We start from the raw sequence: 22,271 nt of genomic DNA on the forward strand, positions 1-22,271 counted from the left end.
TAACAAACGTGTTGCTATGGAATATGGTCTGGAGTTTCCCTATGTTACTCAGGACATTATGCAAGAATTTGAGGCCAACCGGGAGCTCTGGTACTGTGAAGCTGTTTGGGAATATTTGTGCCTAAGCCTTTCCGGAAAACTGGATGTTCTGTTGCCATGGGCGAACGCTTCAGTGGATGTTTCCTACACTGGAACTATGGTCGGCACATCTATGCTGACAAAGTGGTTATTTGCAGGCCTGGAAAAGATGACATTGTGTACTTTATCACTACAGTAGATAAACTGGGAAAGAAACTGACATTGCCAGATCCCCGGTTTTATTGGTGATTATGAACAAAGAACTTTGGGGTGTATAGTTAGATAGTATTAGTATCTAAAGATCTTCGTGGTCAAGAGATAATGTTTATCCCAATGCTTCTAAATGCAAAGACTCTTTGCAAGCTGGATTTTCTTTATTGAAAGGAGGTGACTTGCCTAAAAACAGGGATGGACTTCTAAAGTTACTTTAGGTTATTTCATTAAGAGATATACCGGAAGAGAGTGTCATTCTTCTTTTGGAATGAGACTTTGCTCCTAAACTGTTTAATTTAGTGTGTGTCTAACTTTGGTTTTTTTTTCAGGAGCAATTGGATCCCTTATCAAGCAGTTAGGCTTTTCAGCTAGATAGATAGTGGAGGTTGTGATAATTGTAATGTGATTTTGTTTGTGGATGTGAACACATTGTTATATAAATGTTAAAACTGTAATATCTCTATACTGTCTTTCCTTCTTCTTTGCCTTTGTCCAAGTTTTTAAGTTCAAATACCTACTCTCAAGCTTGGGAGTTATTTTGACAGATGTTGGGGACAACGTCTATTGTAGTGGGGGGAGTATGCAGCGCTGGTAGATTTTTAATCTACTGCTGATAGGTAAATTTAGTGGGTTATCTGTTCATACATAGTCAGATTTGCCTCTGTTCCAGCTCGGCTGAGTTGTATGTAATTTCACACTGTGCCTGTGGATGTCGTTGTTATTATGGGCCAGTGTTGGAAAGGCAACACGTTGAAGTGTATAAGTGCTCCTCTGTCCCGGGGATAACTCGGTGGAGGTGGTCCTCCGAGTTGCATTCTGGGAGAGGGTATTTATGGGACAGATGCCATGTTTCAGGGTTCTTTTCCGTCCACCTGCTAGCCCTCCTGGCTGACAGGTATGCGCTAGGAGTACTACCTCGTGGTCCTCCGATCGGGAGGCTCACGGCGCTGCGGCGTGTGGGTGGGCCCAGAGGCTTGTCTGGGGCCTACCACAGCGGCAGAGGAATGGTCCTGAGCTGTCTATCCTGTGTGAAGAAGCTGGACAACTGAGAAGATCCCAGGGGAGGACCCGTCATGGAAGGATCATGCAGAGTGCTGGTCTGGAGAGGGGCCTGGTGACTCGGATGGAGGACGTATCCTGAAGTAATCCTACCGCATAGCACTGCCGGGTTGGCTTAAAGGTCCTGATGCTGTGTTCGTTGTTCACCAAGAACCAATACATCCTGTGGCAGAGGATCGTACGGGTTGTATCTCAATCAAGTCTGTGGCAGAGACTTTTGTTCGTGCTGCGTACTGGCTGCTAGGTTGGTGAGAGAGACCTGTCCAGACGGGCAAAGATTCAACTATACAGAAAGAAAGTATATTCAGCTACAAGTTTTAATCCCTAATGCTACATAAAGAACACTAAGAAAAGGTATTTGAGCTTCCCTGCAACTTTCCTTCTATCTCTTTCCTGCCACTTCCTTTAATTTACGTTTAAGAAAGCATTGGAAAAGATACTCAAGTGTCCGGTGCCTACAGTGTATATGGTAAACTCAACGGGACCCTAGACCCGGTTCTGGTGAAATGGAGGTAGCAAAGGTGACGGCAACAGCCCGCTTAAACCAGCAGCTCCACCGTGAGTAAGTGCTACACATTTATGATATCATCGGTCCTCGGCGAGCTCTGCCCAGACTTCAGAGAACTGCTTACTAATGCAAGCTAACAGTTAACCCTTCCACAGCCAGCAATCCATTGCTGAGCAGTCTTCAAAGTAATTAGACAAATTCGCAGCATACCTCTAAATCAGCCCCCCCCCCCCTTTATGGTATCTGTAAATGCCCCTCCCCCCACCCGGGCAAACAAAGAAACAGGATCAGCTTCTCTGTCACCTTACTGAGTGAAAAGGAGGATAATAAAGGGGTGAGGATTTAACTCTTAACAAGAGATGGGAAGTGATGGTGCTGGGCTCATATGTGACATGTATGTGAAGTGATGGTGCTGCTGGGCTCACATGTGACATGTATGTGAAGTGATGGTGCTGCTGGGCTCACATGTGACATGTATGTGAAGTGATGGTGCTGGGCTCACATGTGACATGTATGTGAAGTGATGGTGCTGGGCTTACATGTGACATGTATGGGAAGTGATGGTGCTGGGCTTACATGTGACATGTATGGGAAGTGATGGTGCTGGGCTTACATGTGACATGTAAAGGAAGCGATGGTGCTGGGCTTACATGTGACATGTATGAGAAGTGATAGTGCTGGGTTTATATGTGAGATGTATGTGAAGTGATGCTGCTGGGCTTACATGTGTCATGAGATGTGCAGAGATGGTGCTGGGCTTACATGTGACGTGTATGTGAAGAGAGGTTGCTGGGCTTACATGTGTCATGAGATGTGAAGAGATGGTGCTGGGCTTACATGTGACATGTATGTGAAGTGATGGTGCTGGGCTTACATGTGACATGTATGTGAAGTGATAGTGCTGGGCTTACATGTGACATGTATGTGAAGTGATGGTGCTGGGCTTACATGTGACATGTATGGGAAGTGATGGTGCTGGGCTTACATGTGACATGTATGGGAAGTGATGGTGCTGGGCTTACATGTGACATGTATGTGAAGTGATGGTGCTGGGCTTACATGTGACATGTATGTGAAGTGATGGTGCTGGGCTTACATGTGAGATGTATGTGAAGTGATAGTGCTGGGCTTACATGTGACATGTATGTGAAGTGATGGTGCTGGGCTTACATGTGGCATGTAAGACATGTGTGCAGGCTCTTCACATTGCTCTCTCCTGATACTGGAAGAAAGGGGGCTGTGTTGTTTTCCTCTATGTAGACTTCCCTGGGGGTCTCATCCAGCCAGAACCCCACATGCCTATTTGCATATCTCTTGTCTGATTGGAGCAGAGGGAAGAAGGGGAGTGTCTGAGGTGGAGGGCTTCTACCCCAATGAGTTAACATTAGGAGAGGCTCTGATTAGCAGATACTTTTTTTGTCAGTGATAAGACTCCCTTTGTGTTCCCCATAGAGGAAGGGTAGCTGTTAACCCTTTCCTGAGAGGAGGAGAGGAAGGGGCACCCATGCCCAGCTGCTTTCCTTTGTCTGAGGCTGCTGTGGATGGAAGCATTGTCTGTGGCTGGGCTCCCAGGGGACTCGCAGCGCTCCGCTCCTGTTGCTCAGTCTCGCTCCACCTCCAGCCTGGGCTTCTGGAATATGAGGCACCATGGGCTGGTGTGATCGTGGGGTCCAGATGCTGCTGACCACCGTAGGGGCTTTTGCAGCCTTCAGCCTGATGACCATAGCCATTGGCACCGACTACTGGCTCTACTCCCGGGCTCACATCTGCAACGGGACCAACTTCACCATGGATGACCCCCAGAGCCAACCTAAGAAGACCAAGGGGGACCTCACCCACTCAGGACTCTGGAGGATCTGTTGTATTGAGGGTGAGTGAGGGGCTCTGCCTCTTTGAAATGATATCATTGCAGCTCTCTGAGGGCCCCCTGTTGGCTCTAAGCTGATCTTGACCAGGTGGTACCTCAGTCTTTTTTATTGTGTTTTTGATGTGGTTGCTTAGTAACCAGCATCTGGAGATCCAGCAGCATCCCTGTGATAGATAGCAAGACATTATCAGGATCTTTACACATCTTTGTGTGCCCTGCTGTGAGAATCCTCCCTTCAACCCTGTACTTAGCTATAGAAAGTAATACATCAGTGTGCCTTACATTGTGATAGAGTAAAATGTTTAACTACCCCCTGTATAATAATACTCTGCAGAACTATGGTGGTATCAGTTCTTCAGGTCTGTTCATGGCTCAGAGAAATATTCTGCAATATAATAGGATGTTTTATCCAATATACAATAAGTTTATACAGACTCTGAGAGGGAAAGACTTTCACATGGTAATGGAAATGATGGAAAGGGTTCATTTAGCTTCTATCCTGACAACACAGACGGTGTCACAGTGTGCATGGATGGGAGGGGAAGGAATGTCATGAAATCTTGATGGGAAGCTTGTTTAGGTGAGTTTGGATGGAGGAGCTGTCCAACGGCTCTGGTGCTGAAAAAGCCCAGCTGTTACGGGATGGAGATGCAAATTGACCGTGGTGCTGAAGCTGACCAGCTGTTAGGTGATGGAATTGTCCACTGACTGTGGTGCTGAAGCTGACGAGCTGTTAGGTGATGTAAAAGTCCATTGACTGTGATGCTGAAGTTGACCAGGGATGGAGATGTCCATTGGCTGTGGTGCTGAAGCTGACCAGCTGTTAGGTGATGGAGCTGTTCACTGATTGTTGTGCTGATGCTCCCCAGATATTAGGTGATAGAGATTGCCCATCGGCTCTGGCACTGTTAGGTGATGGAGCTGTCCATCAGGTCTGGTGCTAAAACTGTCCAGTTGTTAGGCAATGGAGCTGTCCACTGACTGCGGTGCTGAAGTTGACCAGCTCTTAGGTGATGGAGATGTCATTGACTGTGGTGCTGAAACAGCCAAGCTGTTAGGTGATGGAGATGTCCATTGGCTGTGGTGCTGAAATGGCCCAGCTGTTAGGTAATGAAGATGTCCATTGGCTGTGGTGGTGAAGCTGACCAGCTGTTAGGTAATGAAGATGTCCATTGACTTTGGTGCTAAAGCTGACCAGCTGTTAGGCAATGGAGCTGTCCACTGACTGTGGTGCTGATGCTGCCCAGATATTAGGTGATAGAGATTGTCCATCAGCTCTGGTGCTGAAGCTGACCAGCAGTAAGGCGATGGAGCTGTCCATCAGGTCTGGTGCTGAACCTGTCAATTTCCTCTGGCGCTGAAGGTGACTGAGCTATCTATCAGTTCTGGTGTTGAAGCTAAATAGCTATGAAGTGATTGAGCTGTCCATTGGGTCTGCTGCTAAAAAACTGTCCAGCTGTTAGGTGATGGAGATGTTCACTGACTGTGGTGCTGAAGCTGACCAGTTCTTAGGTGATGGAGACGTCCATTGACTGTGGTGCTGAAACGGCCCAGCTGATAGGTGATGGAGATGTCCATTGACTGTAGTGCTGAAGCTGGCCAGCTGTTAGGTGACTGAGCCATCTATTGGCTATGGTGTTCAAGCTAAACAGCTGTGAAGTGATGGAGCCATCCATTGGGTTTGGTGCTAAAGCTGCCCAGCTGTTAGGTGATTGTCCATTGGGTCTGATGCCGAAGCGTCCATTGGGTCTGGCGCTGGGCTCATCGTGTCTGATGCTTAAAGTGGTATTAAAGGGGCTGTAAACCCTCAAGGTTTTTCACCTTCATGCATTCTATGCATGAAGGTGAAAAACCTTCTGTAGTGCAGCAGCCCCCCAGAGCCCCCCTTTTACTTAACTGAACCCGATCTTTCCAGCAATGAGAACGAGCTCAGCAGCTCCAGCCGCTGTCTCGGGTCCTCATTGGACAGATTCAAAGCAGCAGGAGCCATTGGCTCCTGCTGCTGTCAATCAAATCCAGTGACAGGTGAGCCGGGGGGTGGGGCCGAGTCCTGCTGTCTGTGTCAATGGACGCAGCAGCAGGACTCGGGAGCGCGCCTGTACGAATGCCCCCATGGAATGCGTCTCTCCGTGGGGGCACTTGATGCGGGGAGGGGCCAGGAGCGCCGGTGGGGGACCCCAGGAAGAGGAGGATCGGGGTCACTCTGTGCAAAACCCTTGCACAGAGGAGGTAAGTATGACATGTTTGTTATTAAAAAAAAAAAAATAAATAAAAAAAAACTTTACAACCCCTTTAAGCTCAAAAACAAAAATGTTATACATTACAGTTTAACAATCATTAGATGTGGCGGCTGCATTCATTTTCTTTTTTTAGGTTCTTTCCCTCTGTTTTCACCTGGTTATCTGGTCAGTAACACACCTCCTCTATTAGAGTGCCCCCACTCTGGATGAAGGAGCACAGGGGGCACCTTTGGAAAGCAGCATTCTTAGTCTGGGGGGAGGGGAGTGTTCAATGGACTAGCAGATTTAAATACACTAACAAATTGAAGCCGCACTCCAGCTCACACTTTATAATCAGATTTTTTTTTTTTTTCTTTTGGGTGTGGTGGTGAAGCTGGCCAGTGGTTGTGGTGCTAATGCTGATCTGCGGTTGTGCTGAATAGAGGGATACAGCAAGAAAGGAAGGCGAGGATTATTGATAGTTACCCCCAATGCTGCCCCCTCTCTCCATCCACCGAGTCGGCGGAAGCCCTATGAACAGGAGTGGGGAGTAGACAGGGAGGAGGCTTGGATGGATTTCTACTTCTTATCCATAGATTTCCCTTTACTTTCCTAATTAGCAGCCAAGCTGTGGCATTAATGATCTCCTCCAGGGCTGATGTTCTGAGCGGCTGAATTGTACTTGTTAGAGAGTTGCAGCTCAGGTTGGACAGCTTGGTGGTCTTGCTGGTGGCACAGTGACTGGAATGAGAAGGTTTTATGTCGGGGACGGATCTAGCCAACCTGATCTGGGGGTGCAGGAAAAAAATCAAGGGGCATGGGGGTCAATGCTGTGTGTGTGTCACTGACAGTCTGTCACACAGTGTGGTAGAGAACCCCCATTCCCTGTTCACCCATCGCACTTCTCTACCACCAGTCACCACCTGGACGTAGACCTGTGCAATTCGTTTCCTTCCGAATTAATATTGAGACACATTTTTCGTAATTCGGAGATTCGGATATATCTGAATACCCAAATTACAATATAAACAAATTTTACCAAAAGAACAGAATAATGTAACGAAATTCGGACTGAAATTCGAATAGAATTTTACATTGAACTCCAGTCGAATTCTAACTACACATATTGCTGAAATCAAATATGATGTTATTAGAGTACCATGTCGAAACAATGCTGCTTTTGTTCATCCAAAGGTGATTTAAAGAGTCATTGTAATCACTTGATGAAGATTTTTCTTTTGTTTGTTTACTTTGCTGCATTCAAATCGAAAACAATATAACATTTTCGTTTTGACCGATTCGAAAATGCATCGATTTGAATGTTTCGAATGGAAAAAAAAAATCGGTCAATTCGTAGAAAATTTGAAAATTTCCGAATACGAATTGAACGAATTCTACCGAATTGAACTTAACGAAATAACTAGATTAACTAATCGAAACTAAACAAATTTTTTTCGTCATGCACATGTACCCTGGAAGTAAAGTCTGACAGGTAGTGCAGAGGGGGGTGCAGGCATGCACAGGGAACAATAGTATGTATTATCAGAGTCCTCTTTATATCAGGTGTGCCTATCAGAGACCCCCCCATATCAGGGTCCCCATCAGGGTCCCACCTTACGTCAGGGTCCCCATCAGAGTTCCCACTTACATCAGGTGTCCCTATCAGAGACAACCCCCCCCCCATATCAGGGTCCCCATCAAAGACTCACCTTATATCAATGTCCCCATCAGAGTTCCTACTTTTATCAGATGTCCCTATCAGAGTTCCCCCCATATCAGTGTGCCCCTCAAAGTCAGCCCTTTACATCAGGTGTCCCTATCAGAGACCCCCCCCCCCCATATCAGGATCCTCATAAAAGACTCACCTTATATCCCCATCAGAGTTCCTACTTTTATTAGATGTACCTATCAGAGTTATCCGCCTATCAGGATCCCCATCAAAGTCCCACCCTTACATCAGGTGTCCCTATCAGAGTCCCACCCCACATCAGGGTCCACATCGCTATGACCCCTTAATTCACAGTTCTCCTCAGAATCCTACCCCACATCAGGGCCCCCATCAGAGCCCCCCCCCCTCTCCTTACATCAAGGTCTCTATGAGAGTCCCTCTTACATCAGGTGTCCCCATCAGAGCCCCCCCCCTTACATCAAGTTCCCTAATGAGAGTCCCCCTTACATCAGGTGGCCCTAATCAGGCTGGCTCATGGATCAGTGGATGTGCTCTCAGAGACCTGGGGGGGGGGCACAACTAAAATCTGGGAGGGGCTCAGCCCACCCCAGCTCCCCCCTAGATCTGGGCCTGTTTTACGTATGGACTGTATATGGTCTGGAGTGGAGATGAAGGCTGTACTTTTATCCTTCACCTGCGGTGAGAGATTGACCTGGATTCTGTAACTTAACGCCCCCCCCCCCCCCCTCATCTGGAACACCACAGATACAATACTGATCAAACCGCAATGTAAAAATTAAATGAATACAATGTAAGAGTCTGAAATCACAACTGTCTGCCATCACACTCCTTCCATCCTCCTCTACTGTAGATTGGGGAACCTAAATATCAATATCGATATGACTGAGGCCCATCATAGCTGGAAGCAGGAAATGTCTGGTGCTACATTGTATCATTCTGCTCATGAGATCATTAATGAAGGTAATAACACCATAGTGAGACACAAACTAGACTCTCTCTCTTCTCTTCTTTATCTCTATCTTTTCTCTTGCTCTTTATCTCTCCTCTTCTTCTACTCCTTTGTTTCTTTTTCCTTCTATTTTTTCATTTTTCCTCTCTTCTCTTTTTCCTCATCTTTTCTTTCTCTAGCTCTCTCTTTTTCTCATTTCTCCCCCCGCCTCTTTTTCTCTTCTCTCTCTCCTCCAGTTTACTCCTCCCTTTCTCTTTCTCTATTACCCCTCCTCTCTCCATGTTCCCCTCTCTATTTCCTTTATCTCTCGTCCCCTTTCTCTTTATTTCTGCTCCCTCTCTTTCTTTTTTTCCTCTCTTACTCTGTTCTTCTCCGGCTCACTTCTCCATTTCTCTAACTTTATTAACACCCCCCCCCCAAAACCCTCTCACTCTCTCTCTCATCTTCTCCATCTCACTCCTCTTCTTTTCTTTCTATTAACCCCCCCCCAAACCCAGTGCCATCTTAAGAGCATTATAGGCCCCCGGGCAATACAGTGCACTGGGGCCCTGTCTACACAATTACGCACGATTGTCCATCAAATGCAGCTTTACTGTGCCCGTGAATGCAGAATCACTTTGCCGACCATTGCAGCCTCACTGTGCCCATCAAATGCAGCCTCACTGTGCCCATGAATGCAGCCTCACTGTGCCCATGAATGCAGCCTCACTGTGCCCACCATTGCAGCCTCACTGTGCCCATCAAATGCAGCCTCACTGTTCCCATAAATGCAGCCTCACTGTGCCAACATTGCAGCCTCACTGTGCCCGTGAATGCAGCCTCACTGTGCCCACCATTGCAGCCTCATTGTGCCCATGAATGCAGCCTCACTGTGCCCACCATTGCAGCCTCATTATGCCCACCATTGCAGCCTCACTGTACCCACCATTGCAGCCTCATTGTGCCCATGAATGCAGCCTCACTGTGCCCACTATTGCAGCCTCACTGTGCCCGTGAATGCAGCCTCACTGTGCCCATGAATGCAGCCTCACTGTGCCCATGAATGCAGCCTCACTGTGCCCATGAATGCAGCCTCACTGTACCCAACATTGCAGCCTCACTGTGCCCATGAATGCAGCCTCACTGTGCCCACCATTGCACCCTCACTGTGCCCACCATTACAGCCTCACTGTGCCCACAATTGCACCCTCACCGTGCCCATGAATGCAGCATCACTATGCCAATTAATACAGACTCACCATCGCTTGGTAACACACACACAGCGGGCATCTCCTCCTGTGTATCACGGAGCTGGCTGGGTCTGTGTTCGGCGGCCGCACTCTAACAAGGTCCCGCCCCCCTAGACCAGCTCGTGTGATAGGCGGAGCACTGATTCAGTCTACTATTACATGAGCCAGTCTAAAGGGGCGGGACCTTGTTACAGCGTGGCCGCCGAACACAGACCCAGCCAGCTCCGTGATACACAGGAGGAGGAGGAGAGAGGGAAAGAGCGGAGCGCTGCAGCCGCAACTCAAAGCGGCCCCAGGGCAGGTGGCCTACCAGGAAATATACTGGTGTCCCGGTAGGCCAGTCTTGCCCTGGCTGGGGTTGCTGGGGCCCCCAGGCAAGTTGGGCCCCCGGGCAACTGCCCAGCGTGCCCATGCGAAAAGACGGCCCTGCCCAAACCCTCTCACTCTCCAGGTTCCTCCTCTCTCATTCCCCCTTTTCTTTCCCCACCATCTTTTCTTACTCTCTATATCCCTCTCTTTCTTACTCCTTTTCTCACTTCTTTCCCCCTCTGCCCCCCACCCCGCCTCTTTCTTCTATTCTCACTCTTTCATCTTCCCCATCTCACTCCAGTTCTCGCTCTATCCACCCCCACCCCCCCCCTCCATGTTCCTCTCTAATTCACTCTTCTCTTTTTCTCCACCATCCTTTCTTTCCTTCTCTATCCCTCTCTTTTTTTCTCTTGTTTCTCACTTCTCTCTTACCCCCTCTGTCCCCCACCTTCTTTGGCTCATTCCTCCATTTCTCTCTAAACCTCCCCCCACTCCCCCACTCTCTCTCCATGTCCCTCTCTCATTCCCTCTTCTCTTTTTTACTGTCTTTTCTTTCCCTGTCTACAATATCTCTTTTTCTGCCCCCCCCCGTTACCCACCCTTCATCTTTCTCCTCTTTTCTCTCTCTGTTCTTCTCTTTCTCTCATCTTCTCCATCTCACTCCTCCCTTTTTCCTTCTATTACCCTCTCCCTCTCTCTCCATGTTCCTCTCTCACTCCCCTTTCTCTTTCCCCACCGTCTCTTCTTTCCATGTCCTTCTCTCACTTTATTACTTTGTTTGTCACTTCTCTTCCCTCCGTCCCCCACCCTGCCTCTTTTTCCTTTTCTCTTTTTCTGTTCTTCTCTCTCATCTTCCCCACCTCACTCCTCCCTTTCTCTCTCTAATACAAACCTCAGACTCACACTCCATGTTCCTCTATCTCCTTTTCTCTCTCTTCCTCTTCTCTTCTCACTCCTCCCTCTCCCTCTTTTTCTTCTCTCTCCTTCTCTCAATTCAAAGCAGAAAAATCTGGAATAATGACTATAACTGAGGTAGTATCAGTATTCATACAATGCCAGGGATATCATCACATTCTCACATTCACACTGCACAGCTCTCTACAATAAGATCAGATTATATAAAGTCTCACTGTGGGAAAAACTGATAGGATTACACAATGACATAATCTGTATGCCCCCCCCCCCATAGGGCAATTTTATTTATTTATTCTGAGTGCTGTATGGGTCAAAAGAGCCAATCATAGAGTTAGTGATGGAAATCTCCCAGCATGCTGGCCAATCCTTGCAACTTATCATGTAATCATGAGAAAAGCAAACAGCTCTTTCCCATTGCCTGCACTGAGTGTTACATTGTACCAGAGTAACACTTTGAAGTCATCATAGTGGCTGGTGCTCTGCGATTTGCCAGTCAGAGGCGGTAACTACCTTCACTGCAGACCGTGCCTGCATTTATAGCAGTGTTCATGGGGGAGATATGAAGTGTCTCATGTTTTAGGGAGTTCAGGAAATGAGAATCAGTGTCTTCTGCTTAGGTTTGGTGTGAAGGTGGCCATACACAGATGGATCTGATAGGCAGATAGGTGCCTGGAGAGTTCTTGGTTCACCCAATGGGCACATTCAGTATCAGCGCATGTTGGACACCCTTTCTTTCCAGGTGGTGGCTAAACTACCCTAAAAAATGGTGGTGGTACTATCAAACATACTATTTCAGCCCCTACTGGCTTCCATAGGAATGACATAGGAAGAGATAGAGATTATGAAGCAGAGAATAGTCTGCTTCAGCCCTCAAGATTTCCCCATCCTGGGCTGCTGCCTGAATGGCCTCCTCACAGCTGAAGATTAGAGTGCTCACAGGTGGTACTATCTGTCTGCAGGATTTCAGATTTCTATTTATTCCTTAACCTATTGATCACCAGTGGTAGCTAATCATAACCAACTGAAATGTTCATCTGGACTAAACACAAAATTTACTATGAAGTGGAAAATGTCTTCTTGTATTTTAAGGAATTGTAATGCGTGTAGTAAACTTGTACCACTACTTTTGAATCTTGAACCTTTTTTTTTTTAAAGAACACTTCAGCATTTAGTGTGTGCTGTAAAGTTAAACGTTTCTTTGATCTCTTTGGGACTCTACACTGGGCTCAGGGTTCCGCTCTCCAGCTTTGCCCATTATGAGGGGTTCTTACCATCCTTACAATGACTTACCGAGTCTGTATACCTGCTATGCCTGTTATGAGGGGTTCCCACCATCCCTGTGCCGAGTTCCCAGGTCTGTACACCCGCTGTGCCCATTATGAGGAGTTCCCACCATTCTTGTTCTGAGTTCCTGGGTCTGTACACCTGCTGTGCCCATTATGAGGGGTTCCCACCATCCCTGTGCCGAGTTCCCCGGTCCGTACACCCGCTATACCCATTATGAGGGGTACCCACCATCCCTGTGCTGGGTTTCCGGGCCTGTACACCTGCTGTGCCCATCTGCGCCCTCCCCATCCTCTTGTACACCTCTATATTAAAAGGGCACTGAAGTAAAAAGTGATCCATGGACTCCACCACTCCTCCACACTCCACTCTCGGGCAGCCCCGATCACTCATGGAAAGAAACTTCAAGTTGCCCTTCACATATAGTTTTCCATGAAAGGCAAGCCAAGCCTGATCCCTAAACTTCATTGGGATTCTCTCCAAATTAATCAATCGCAAACCCACCCCCAAAACCAGGCTTGGGCAATCCCTTAAGGCCAGTGGCTCACAAAAAGCAGACCTCATGATCCGCTTCTCAAGAGGTTTCCTTGGAAGAGATCTGACTTCTCCTGCCGTTACTTGCCACTGCCAAAGCATTTTCAAACACGGGGCAACATAAGCTGGGAGCTGTTCATGCTTGACCCTCAGGCTTTTCACTGGCCCACCATTTTCCCAGTCTCACAGAAAGGGCCTAAACCAGGACTGGAAAATACCAACCCACCCAGGCGGTCTCTCTGCCAACATGTTACCAAGATTATACTTCACAAACATCAGAGAGAAAAAGACTACAGGGTTGACCATCCCTAGACCACCCTCCCACCTAGGAAGGTAATTCCTTTCTGACAAGCTGGAAGAAAAAACTATAGATCCTGGTATAGAGAGAAACTGGCAAAACGCAAACAAAATTGACATACAGAAAAATCAGAATCAGGTAAGTCTTGATCAGATCAACCTTTTCCCTCAAGGAAAGTCGCCAACCTTTCCAGATTACCACCTTGGCATCGGCATTCTTCAGCCTGTTCACCCAATTTGCATGACCATAGTCACCTGAGCCGAATTCAATGCCTAGAACTCTAATTTTTTGTTGGGGCTCCGGAAAGTCATCCGGGAGAACAAAGCTCTCACCTTCCATGCCCATCCAGAAAGCTTCACACTTGTCCTGGTTGACCTTTGAACCTGATGCCTCTGTATACCTCCTTATCACAGACCACCTCCTGCGCCTCCCCAGTTCCTGAGACAAAAACAGAAACATCATCAGCATAGGCCACAACCTTCAAAGGAGGCTCACCAGTGATTCCCAAAGGTACCCCACACAATGGTCCACTCTCTAGCCTTTTAATGAAGGGGTCGATTGCAAACACATATAGCAGAGGACTCAATGAACACCCCTGATGCACACCCGAGCCGACCACAAAGGGCTGCCCGACCCAACTATTAACCAGAGCAAAGCTTTCAGCCCCTTTGTACAAAATCTTGATCCAATCAATGAAACCCCCCTCCAGGCCATATTTGTCAAGAAGGAGCCATAAGTACTCATGATTAACCCGATCAAAGGCCTTAGCCTGATCCAATGTCAGCAAAAATTTACCCTAACCAGCAGCCCTACAATGTTCCAAGGCCTCCCGGACAGCTAACACTGCTGAGAAAGTGCTTCTACCCTGGACCGAACAGTGCTGGTGGTGGGATAACAAACTGTCTGCCACTGGTGATAATCGCCAGAAAAAAATCTTTACCAGTATCTTTCTATCGACATTAAGAAGACTAATGGGGCGCCAATTCCCAGTCATCGAAGGATCTTTACCCTTTGACAGAAGGATCACTGCAGATTGCCTCATGGAGGAAGGGAGAGAACCCTCATACAAACAGCCATTAAAAACCTCCGCAAGGTAGGGAGCCAGGATCGTCTTAAAACATTTATAAAATTCGGCTGTCAAACCATCTGGCCCTGGAGTTTTCTTGATGGCTAGTTTATCAATAGCCTGGATTACCTCATCTGCAGTGATTTCATCTGTCAAATTCATCAAAGGAACATTACTTTCCAGACCTGGTGTAGAGTCCATAAAACCCAACATCCTTGTCCGATCAAGATTCCTTCCTCCCGGGAGATCGGCATTGTATGATTTGACAACCTCCAGGATCCCTGACCTAGACTTCGTCAGAGAGCCCGTACTGTCCTTCAGGCCATTGACTGTCTTAACTGCTACGCTCTGTTTACAGTTCTGGTAAGGGTCAGGCGAATGGTATTTCCCGTAATCCCTCTCCTGAACCAAAGAGGCGTGCTGGTCATATTGATGTCTCCTAAGGAGGAGCTTCACCTCAGAGATCACCCCAGAATCTCCTCCATTCGAAACAAGGCGGTCAAGAATCCTCCGCAAACGCTGGTAGGTGGTTCTTTCTTCCTATGGCCTTGAAAAGCCCATCAGTCCGCTGTTTTACAAGCTCCCACCATTCTGACCAACTGTTGCAAAAGTCTAGGATAGTTACCTGTGCTTGAAAAAAATTCTCAAAGGATTGTCTTACTCTCTCGTCTTCCAGGAGGGCCGAATTCAATCACCAGATACCCCTCCCCCTAGGTGGCATGTCTGGGGCATTCAGAGTCACAGATAGAATACAGTGATCAGAAAACGCCACTGCCCAACACACAGGTGCCAAAAAAGTAGAGTCTCCCTTTAAAAAAAAAACCTATTTATCCTACTCTGACTACTACCTCGCTGAAAAGTGAACCCCGTGCTGTCTGGGCAGCACTTAATGTGCGCATCTACCAGACCTGCTTCCCTAACTATCGCATTGAGAAAAGGGCTGTCATAGCCCAGCTTATCTCTGAAACCTCTCCTGTCTTTAGACCTAGTAATGGTGTTGAAATCACCTCGAAAGATAACCTGCAGAGCCGTAAAAAGAAAAGGTTTAATGTTTGTAAAAAGGAATTTCCTGTCTCATTTCGTCTGGGGACCATAGATGATAATCAAGCGCAGGTCCTGCCACCTCACAGAGACGTCTAAGACCATGCATCTCCCAATCTCTACCTCAATTAACAGCCCCCACGTTACCATACCAGAAAAAAGGACTGCAACCCCGCTGTAAGTCTCGGCCGCAAGAGACCTAAATGAGGCACCACATCTCCACTACTTCTTTGCCAGATGTATATTGGCCAGACTACTCAGATGGGTCTCTTGCAAAAACAAAATGTCAGCATCAAACTCGCTGAGCAAAAATAAGGCCATATGATGAGCACTTACTGATCTTAAGCTGGCAACATTAATGGTTGCCATTTTTAACAGATTGGGAATTGCCATTAGGGTAACTGAGGCAACCATTTCTTAGCCTGACTTCTCCCTCTCCCTGGAGCTTCTTCGCACCCTGGGACTCATCATCCATACAGGATGCCGTAGTCAACAAGTCCTATTCATCGTCATCTTCTGACAGGACCTCAAAACGTATTTGTCAAAGGCAAAACCTTAGGATTAACTGTACCTCTTTTTTTTTTTTCTTTCTTTCGCCCCTCCTCCTTTTATCCTCCAACCACTCCATCCTTGGACAAACCGGAATCAACAGCTTCCCCACTCCTATCCGCCCCCCACTCTCCTTTCCCTTATCTACCACCAGGTCAGCCTCTTAACCATCTTCCCCACTCTTCCGCACCCCACGATCCTCAATAGAAAGCCTGCAGCGTCGAGGGAGGGGGAATGGCTCCGCATTTGCTGCACCTGCCTCAACACCTCTTGCTGTCTTTGTAATTTTGGAAGACATGCTCTGAGCATCCTCCATGTCCAGGCAGAAGAACTCTCTCATGAGCTCAGGCTTGTTGTGCATTGTCTCAGGACACTGACTGTAAGGATGTCCCACCGCATTGCACAGATTGCACCTTATGATGTTACAATCCTTTGCCAAATGTCCTATACCCTGACACAGAGAGCACTTTATCACTGGACAGGAGGATGCAAAATTCCCTTTATCCCCACACTTGTTGCATAGCTTTGGCTGGCCTGGGTAGAAGATGGTCCGCCTGTCCCACCCTGGAAAGGCCAGACCACCCCCCCCGTCCATATTCCCCGGTCATCCAAAATCTTCTTTAGAGGGTTTAGGACGTCTCTATACCTCCTCAACCATACAGATAAATCCCCTTGTGGTATAGACTCATTGCGGACAAGAATTGTCACCATTTTAATGAGTGACTGGCGTGATACAAACTTGGAGATGAGCCCTCTCCAGTCCGGCAGGCCCCTACACACGTGCTCATATTTCTCCTAAAATATGTCCAAAGACACAGAAAAAGAACAAATTATACTTATAGGAACCTGCCAGACTGATCAGGGCGAAGATATCTGAGAGCCTAAACCCCACCTGCAGAATCTTATCCACCACTGTCCTCCTATGCGGAGGAAGTCCTCCACCCTCCCATTTAAGCTGCACAACATTCCTCCTTTTAAACATTGAGGAAGATTAAACATTTCCATGCTCCTTCCCTGCTTACTCCCCCTTCCCAGATCCTGTGGCAGCAACACCAGCATAAGTTTTTCTTACAGACACACCAATTGCAGTCTTGTCCTTAGACACAAGCTGGGATAGCAGTCTTTGGATTAACAGAGGTGAGACCCGCCCTCTCCCTCTGCTCTGAAAAGGCAGCCTCTTTCCTAGGTTCCAGCACAGTCCTGTCCATTGCAAACCCATGGAAAGTTGTAGCACTACAGCTCCCAGCATTTCCTCCACCATTCTCAAGAACAGCTGATGTGTCTGGTCCAGGCAAAGTCACTGTATTGTCCATGGCGCTCCTCTCTGCAGACTCTTCCCCCCGAAGCCGACAGTTACTCTCACCAATTTCACCTGAAGCTTTGTTTTCAGCAGGTAAATCAGATTGAATTGCATGCTGTACATTGTTTATGGGTCTGGGCTGATTGCCTGTAGCACTACAACCCTCAGCAAGCCCATTGTCATTAAAGTTCACACCACCATCCTGCACACACATTGTACCTGCTTGCTGTCCTGTTACCTTTGCAGTGTCATGGCTGACGTTGGGATCAGACTTCCCCTCAGTTGTTGCAGACTTCATGGTGGATCTTGCTCTCTCCGCAGGTCTCTGTTTCACAGGGGGAGGAATCCGCACCCAAAGGGGATTCCTGCTTAGTAATAAACTCCAGCATGAAAGTACCTCCCTTAACCTCCTGCTCAGATGTTCCATTTTGCTGCTGCAGAGGGAGGGGGACAGAGGCCTCCGTCATTGAGGGCTCAGCAGATGCCTGAGGTGTTGAACAGCTGGGCTCATCCTCCGGGCCTACTTTCTCACTCTCTGCTGACTCTGTCGGTACCTGCATCTCCTCTCTGATTGGGTCACTTTCCATGCAGGAAGCGGCTCCTCTTCTCATTTGGCTGAACCGTTCCTTGTTTCTATATTTTTCTTTAAATTTTCTGCTTTTCTCCTTCAGAGAACTCACCAGTTCCTTCTGCTTCCTCACAGCTTGCTCCAAGTCCTTCAACTCAGACCTCAGAGACGATCTCTTCTTACTGTATACTTTGGCGCAAATCATTTTTTCTTCCTAAATTCAGCCATCAAAGCTAACAATTTCTCCTTTTCTTAATCCGTTTCAGCTTATTGTCAATCCTCTGTCTAAAGGCAGAAAGGGACTCCTCTCTCCTTAGGCCAGGCCCAGTATCTTCCACAGGCCTATCTATGGGGCCCCCGGTCTCTGGCCGCACAGGAGCTAAGGAACCAGCAACCTCACACCTCACTGTCAAAGAGCAGAATGGCAGTTTCCCACCATCCCTGTGCTGAGTTCCTGGGTCTGTACACCCGCTGTGCTCATTATGAGAGGTTCCCACCATCCCTGTGCTGAGTTCCCAGGTCTGTACACCCGCTGTGCCCATTATGAGGGGTTCCCTCCATCCCTGTGCTGAGTTCCCGGGTCTGTACACCCGCTGTGCCCATTATGAGGGGTTCCCACCATCCCTGTGCTGAGTTCCCGGTCTGTACACCCGCTGTGCCCATTATGAGGGGTTCCCACCATCCCTGTGCTGAGTTCCCGGGTCTGTACACCCGCTGTGCCCATTATGAGGGGTTCCCACCATCCCTTTGCTGTACATCTCTTTTGCCCATTATGAGGGGTTTCCAAAATGAAAAAAAAAGTGTGGGCTTTAGATAGTCAGCCCTTTTAAGGGTTCACTGTGGGAATGATCTGTTAAATGTTAGGAAGATAAGGTTTTTAGTGTTAGGTGGACTCTCGCAGATTTAAGAGGGGGTAAAAATATATGTAAACCTAATCATTAAATGTCATATTATGGTGATCCTGCCATGGAGGTCCTTAGCCACTTCCTGTTAGGTCTCATTTAGATTTGCAGTTGGGTGGAATTAAAAACACGTGGGTGGGCCAGGTTTTTAGAACCTCCCCAACTAGCCCCCTACCCTAAAGCTGCAGAGGCAGTGGACGCAGTTATTATGCTTTGCGGTAAAAACCATCACTCTTGTCATGTTCAGTGGGCTGTAAGGCCGCCTAAGGCAACCGATTCAAGTGAGTGGGGTTGAGCTGCAAACCCCCCCGCCCACAACTGTGTGTAACACGCGCTCTTGTGGCACATTGGTGCGGCAATTACATGGCTAAAACAGGCAGTGAGAAAGTGTCTTACTGCCTGTCAAATATCTCTAAAAAGCAATCTAAACGTGGATCGCTTTTCAGAAGCAAGGCAGTTTAGGTGCAAAATGTATGCTTAGAGAGTGAAAACGGTCTGTTCTCTGTCTTCCAGTTGTGCTTTTGTGTTGTCACCCTGTCACATGCTCAGACATGGTCCAGTGATGTCACCGCCAGAGAGCTGGCCCAGATCAATGAAGTGCAGCCCACACTATAGCAAGTGCATGTGGACAAGAAGTGGCTGAAAGTGGACGCTGGAGATCAATAGCACTGAGATTAAAAAAAAAAAAGGTGAAAATAATACTTTAAATCAGGCCAATTGTTAATAATTCTGTGCATAGAAGCTAAATGTCGCAGATTTCTCATTTACATCTACTGGCTTGTTTTAGTGTTAGGTCTGGCGGGTTTAGGCGGGGAAGGGGGGGGTAGTTGTTAGGGGGGAGCCGTAAGATTAAGGACACGTTTTAGCTCAGGGACACTTCAGGGAGATTTCCACTTGATTTCAGCGCTGAAAGCCAAATACAGCAAAAACTAACAAGCAGCAATTAATGCAGCTCTGTGTTCATTAAAAGATAATGAAATGTATTTTTTATTGTGTAAGGATCAGAATTGCACTTTGTTTCAGCCTCTTGTATTCTCAGATACAGCAGCACTATGACAGGGGAAGGCTGCACCACCAGGGCCAGGACAAGGGGTGGGCTGGGCACAGCAGTAGGAGGGCCAGGGCCGCTGATGAGGCAGTACAGCCAGCCCTCCTGTACTGGGCCCAGGTCCCACCAGTTCAAAAGGGGGGCCCAGATACCTCCCCAGCAGGAGTGATGGCTGCACTGCCTTATTGCCAACTCTTGTGCCCCCCCCCCCCCCCGCAGCTCTGCCACCTTCTCCTCCTTTCCTCCCAGGGGGATTGGTATCTTGGCCCTCATCCTGCTGTCCAGGCCCCCACACCCTCCTCAGTGCTGCTGGCTTCCCTCCTCTCCTCTTCCACCAGCAGATGTTGAGGGCACACAGGGGGGGTTCAGGATAGAGAGCAGTGGGGGGGGGGGGCATTAAATATGTCTTGTTTACCATCCCCTTCCTTTCATCAATGAACACAGTGAGCGATTGGTGCCGATCACTCACAGTTGTTCATTCATCACTGATTCATAGTAGGTTGTGTTTTTTATGCTTCACTTTGTGAACAGGAAACCTCAGAGCACCTCCTATTCATTCCCTGTCCACGACAATAATGTGAAGGACAGCAAGGAAACCACCATAAGGAGAAAAAAGGTGGGAGAAAAAGCGGAACTTCAGTCATTTTTTTCAACTTTCCATCTATTAAATCTTCTGCGCTTGTTGTTGTTTTAACTTTGGATAGTAAAACATTTTTTTCTGCCAGTAAATCCCTTATACAGCCCACTTCCTGTTTCTTGTCTGGTCATTAGCCTTATAAGCTCTCTCTCACACTCTCGTGAGAGTTTGCCAGGAAGGGGGGGGTGAGCCATAAGAGGGCCAATGAGAGCTGCAGGGCTGCAGAGCTGGAGGTGTGCCTCTGTGTAAATCCAGGAAGTGAACAGGTAGCAGCTTCAGCTGCCCACAGTTAAAATGGCTGCAGCCAGACTCAGTGGAGGGAGATTTCTGCATGATATTTGGCAAGTACAGAATCACAGTATATATAAAATAATATGCAAAGTGGTTGGAGGGAAGCTTCAGAATGGCAAAGATGTTTTTATTACAAATTATGTGAGCAGACTGCAGTTCCTCTTTAAACCAATGGCAAAAGTGTTCAACAAAACAAGAATGTTTTAAAGAAAAGGCCGTAGCCTGGGATACAGAACCCAAGACCAAAGGGCAAGGAGTGCTGGACAAAGTACGTCCTGACAAAGGACCAACCAGAGGGGGCCAACATAGAATACCCACAACGCCGAAGTCCAGGTAAAGGAGATCCATAATATAACTGTCTGAGAGAGAGAGAAAAAAAAAGGAAGGAAAGAAAGAAAGAAAGAAAGAAAGAAAGAAAGAAAGAAAGAAAGAAAGAAAGAAAGAAAGAAAGAAAGAAAGAAAGAAAGAAAGAAAGAAAGAAAGAAAGAAAGAAAGAAAGAAAGAAAGAAAGAAAAGGGAGAAAGGAAGAGAGAAATGAAGAGAGAAAGAGAGGAAAAGAGAGAGAGAAAAAAAAGAAAGAGAGAGGGGGGAGAGAGAGGGGAAGAGAGAGAGAAAAAAGAGAGAGAGAGATAGAGAGCGCGAGAGGGGAAGAGAGAAAAAAAGAGAGAGAGAAGGGAGAGCGAGAGAGAGAGAGGGGAAGAGAGAGAAAAAAAGAGAGAGGGGGGGAAAAAAAAGAGAGAGTGAGGGGGGGGGAGAGAGGAAGATAGAGAGAAAAAAGAAAGAGAGAGAGGATGGAAGAAAGAGAAAAAAAAAAGAAAAAGAAGGAAAGAAAGAGAAAAGAAAGAGAGAAAAGAAAGAAAAGGAAAGGAAAAAAAGAAACTAAAAGAAAGAAAAGAAACAAAAGGAAAGGAAAGGAAAAGAAAAAAAGGAAATAAGGAAAGAAAAAAAAGAAAGAAAGAAAGAAAAGAAAGAAAGAAAGAAAGAAAGAAAGAAAGAAAGAAAGAAAGAAAGAAAGAAAGAAAGAAAGAAAGAAAGAAAGAAAGAAAGAAAGAAAGAAAGAAAGAAAGAAAGAAAGAAAGAAAGAAAGAAAGAAAGAACATTGCCAAGAAAGAAAGAAAGAAAGAAAGAAAGAAAGAAAGAAAGAAAGAAAGGAAGGAAGTACATTGCCTGGTAAGAAAGAAAGGAATACATAGCCTGGTTACACCCTGATGCTCTCCTGATACCCTGTCACCCAGAAAGGATCTCCCTTATTCACTTTGTCAAGACTGCCAGGCTTGAGAAAGGGGATTACTCCGAAATGCATAGCCTTGTTACACCCTGACGCTCTCCTGATACCCTGTCACCCAGAAAGGACCTTCTTTTGTCAAGGGATTCCTCTGAAATCCATTGCAGTTCCCATCCATCCCACAGTCCTATAAGAGGAATAAAGTTCTACACAATGATCACATCTGTCAATCAGTATGCCTATGTATCCAGGATGTATACAGGCAATGCATTTATGAAATACATAGCCTGGTTATGCCCTGACGCTCTCCTGATACCCTGTCACCCAGAAAGGATTTCCCTTTGTCAAGCCTGCCAGGCTTGACAAAGGTGATTCCTTCAAAATGCGTTGCCTGGTTAAGCCCCGATGCTCTCCTACTACCCCATCACCCGCACTAAGGCCAGAACAAGGTCTGCATGCAGCAAGCTTTTGGTAGCAGTATACCGGCTCTCC

The 22,271-nt window shown here is 47.2% G+C and overlaps 1 protein-coding gene across 1 annotated transcript in view; it reads left to right on the forward strand.

Annotated features, from left to right (window-relative positions):
* Positions 1-3,230: 3,230 nt before the first annotated feature.
* Positions 3,231-22,271, forward strand: part of CACNG4 (calcium voltage-gated channel auxiliary subunit gamma 4) — a 72,054-nt gene continuing 53,013 nt past the window's right edge. The window contains exon 1 of the mRNA XM_073607143.1: positions 3,231-3,728. Within this exon, the coding sequence (XP_073463244.1) occupies positions 3,506-3,728 (223 nt within the window). The 5' untranslated portion in view covers positions 3,231-3,505. The remainder of the gene's footprint in view (positions 3,729-22,271) is intronic.

This window comes from Aquarana catesbeiana, linkage group LG12, assembly GCF_042186555.1.
Source record: "Aquarana catesbeiana isolate 2022-GZ linkage group LG12, ASM4218655v1, whole genome shotgun sequence".
Taxonomy (NCBI): domain Eukaryota; kingdom Metazoa; phylum Chordata; class Amphibia; order Anura; family Ranidae; genus Aquarana; species Aquarana catesbeiana.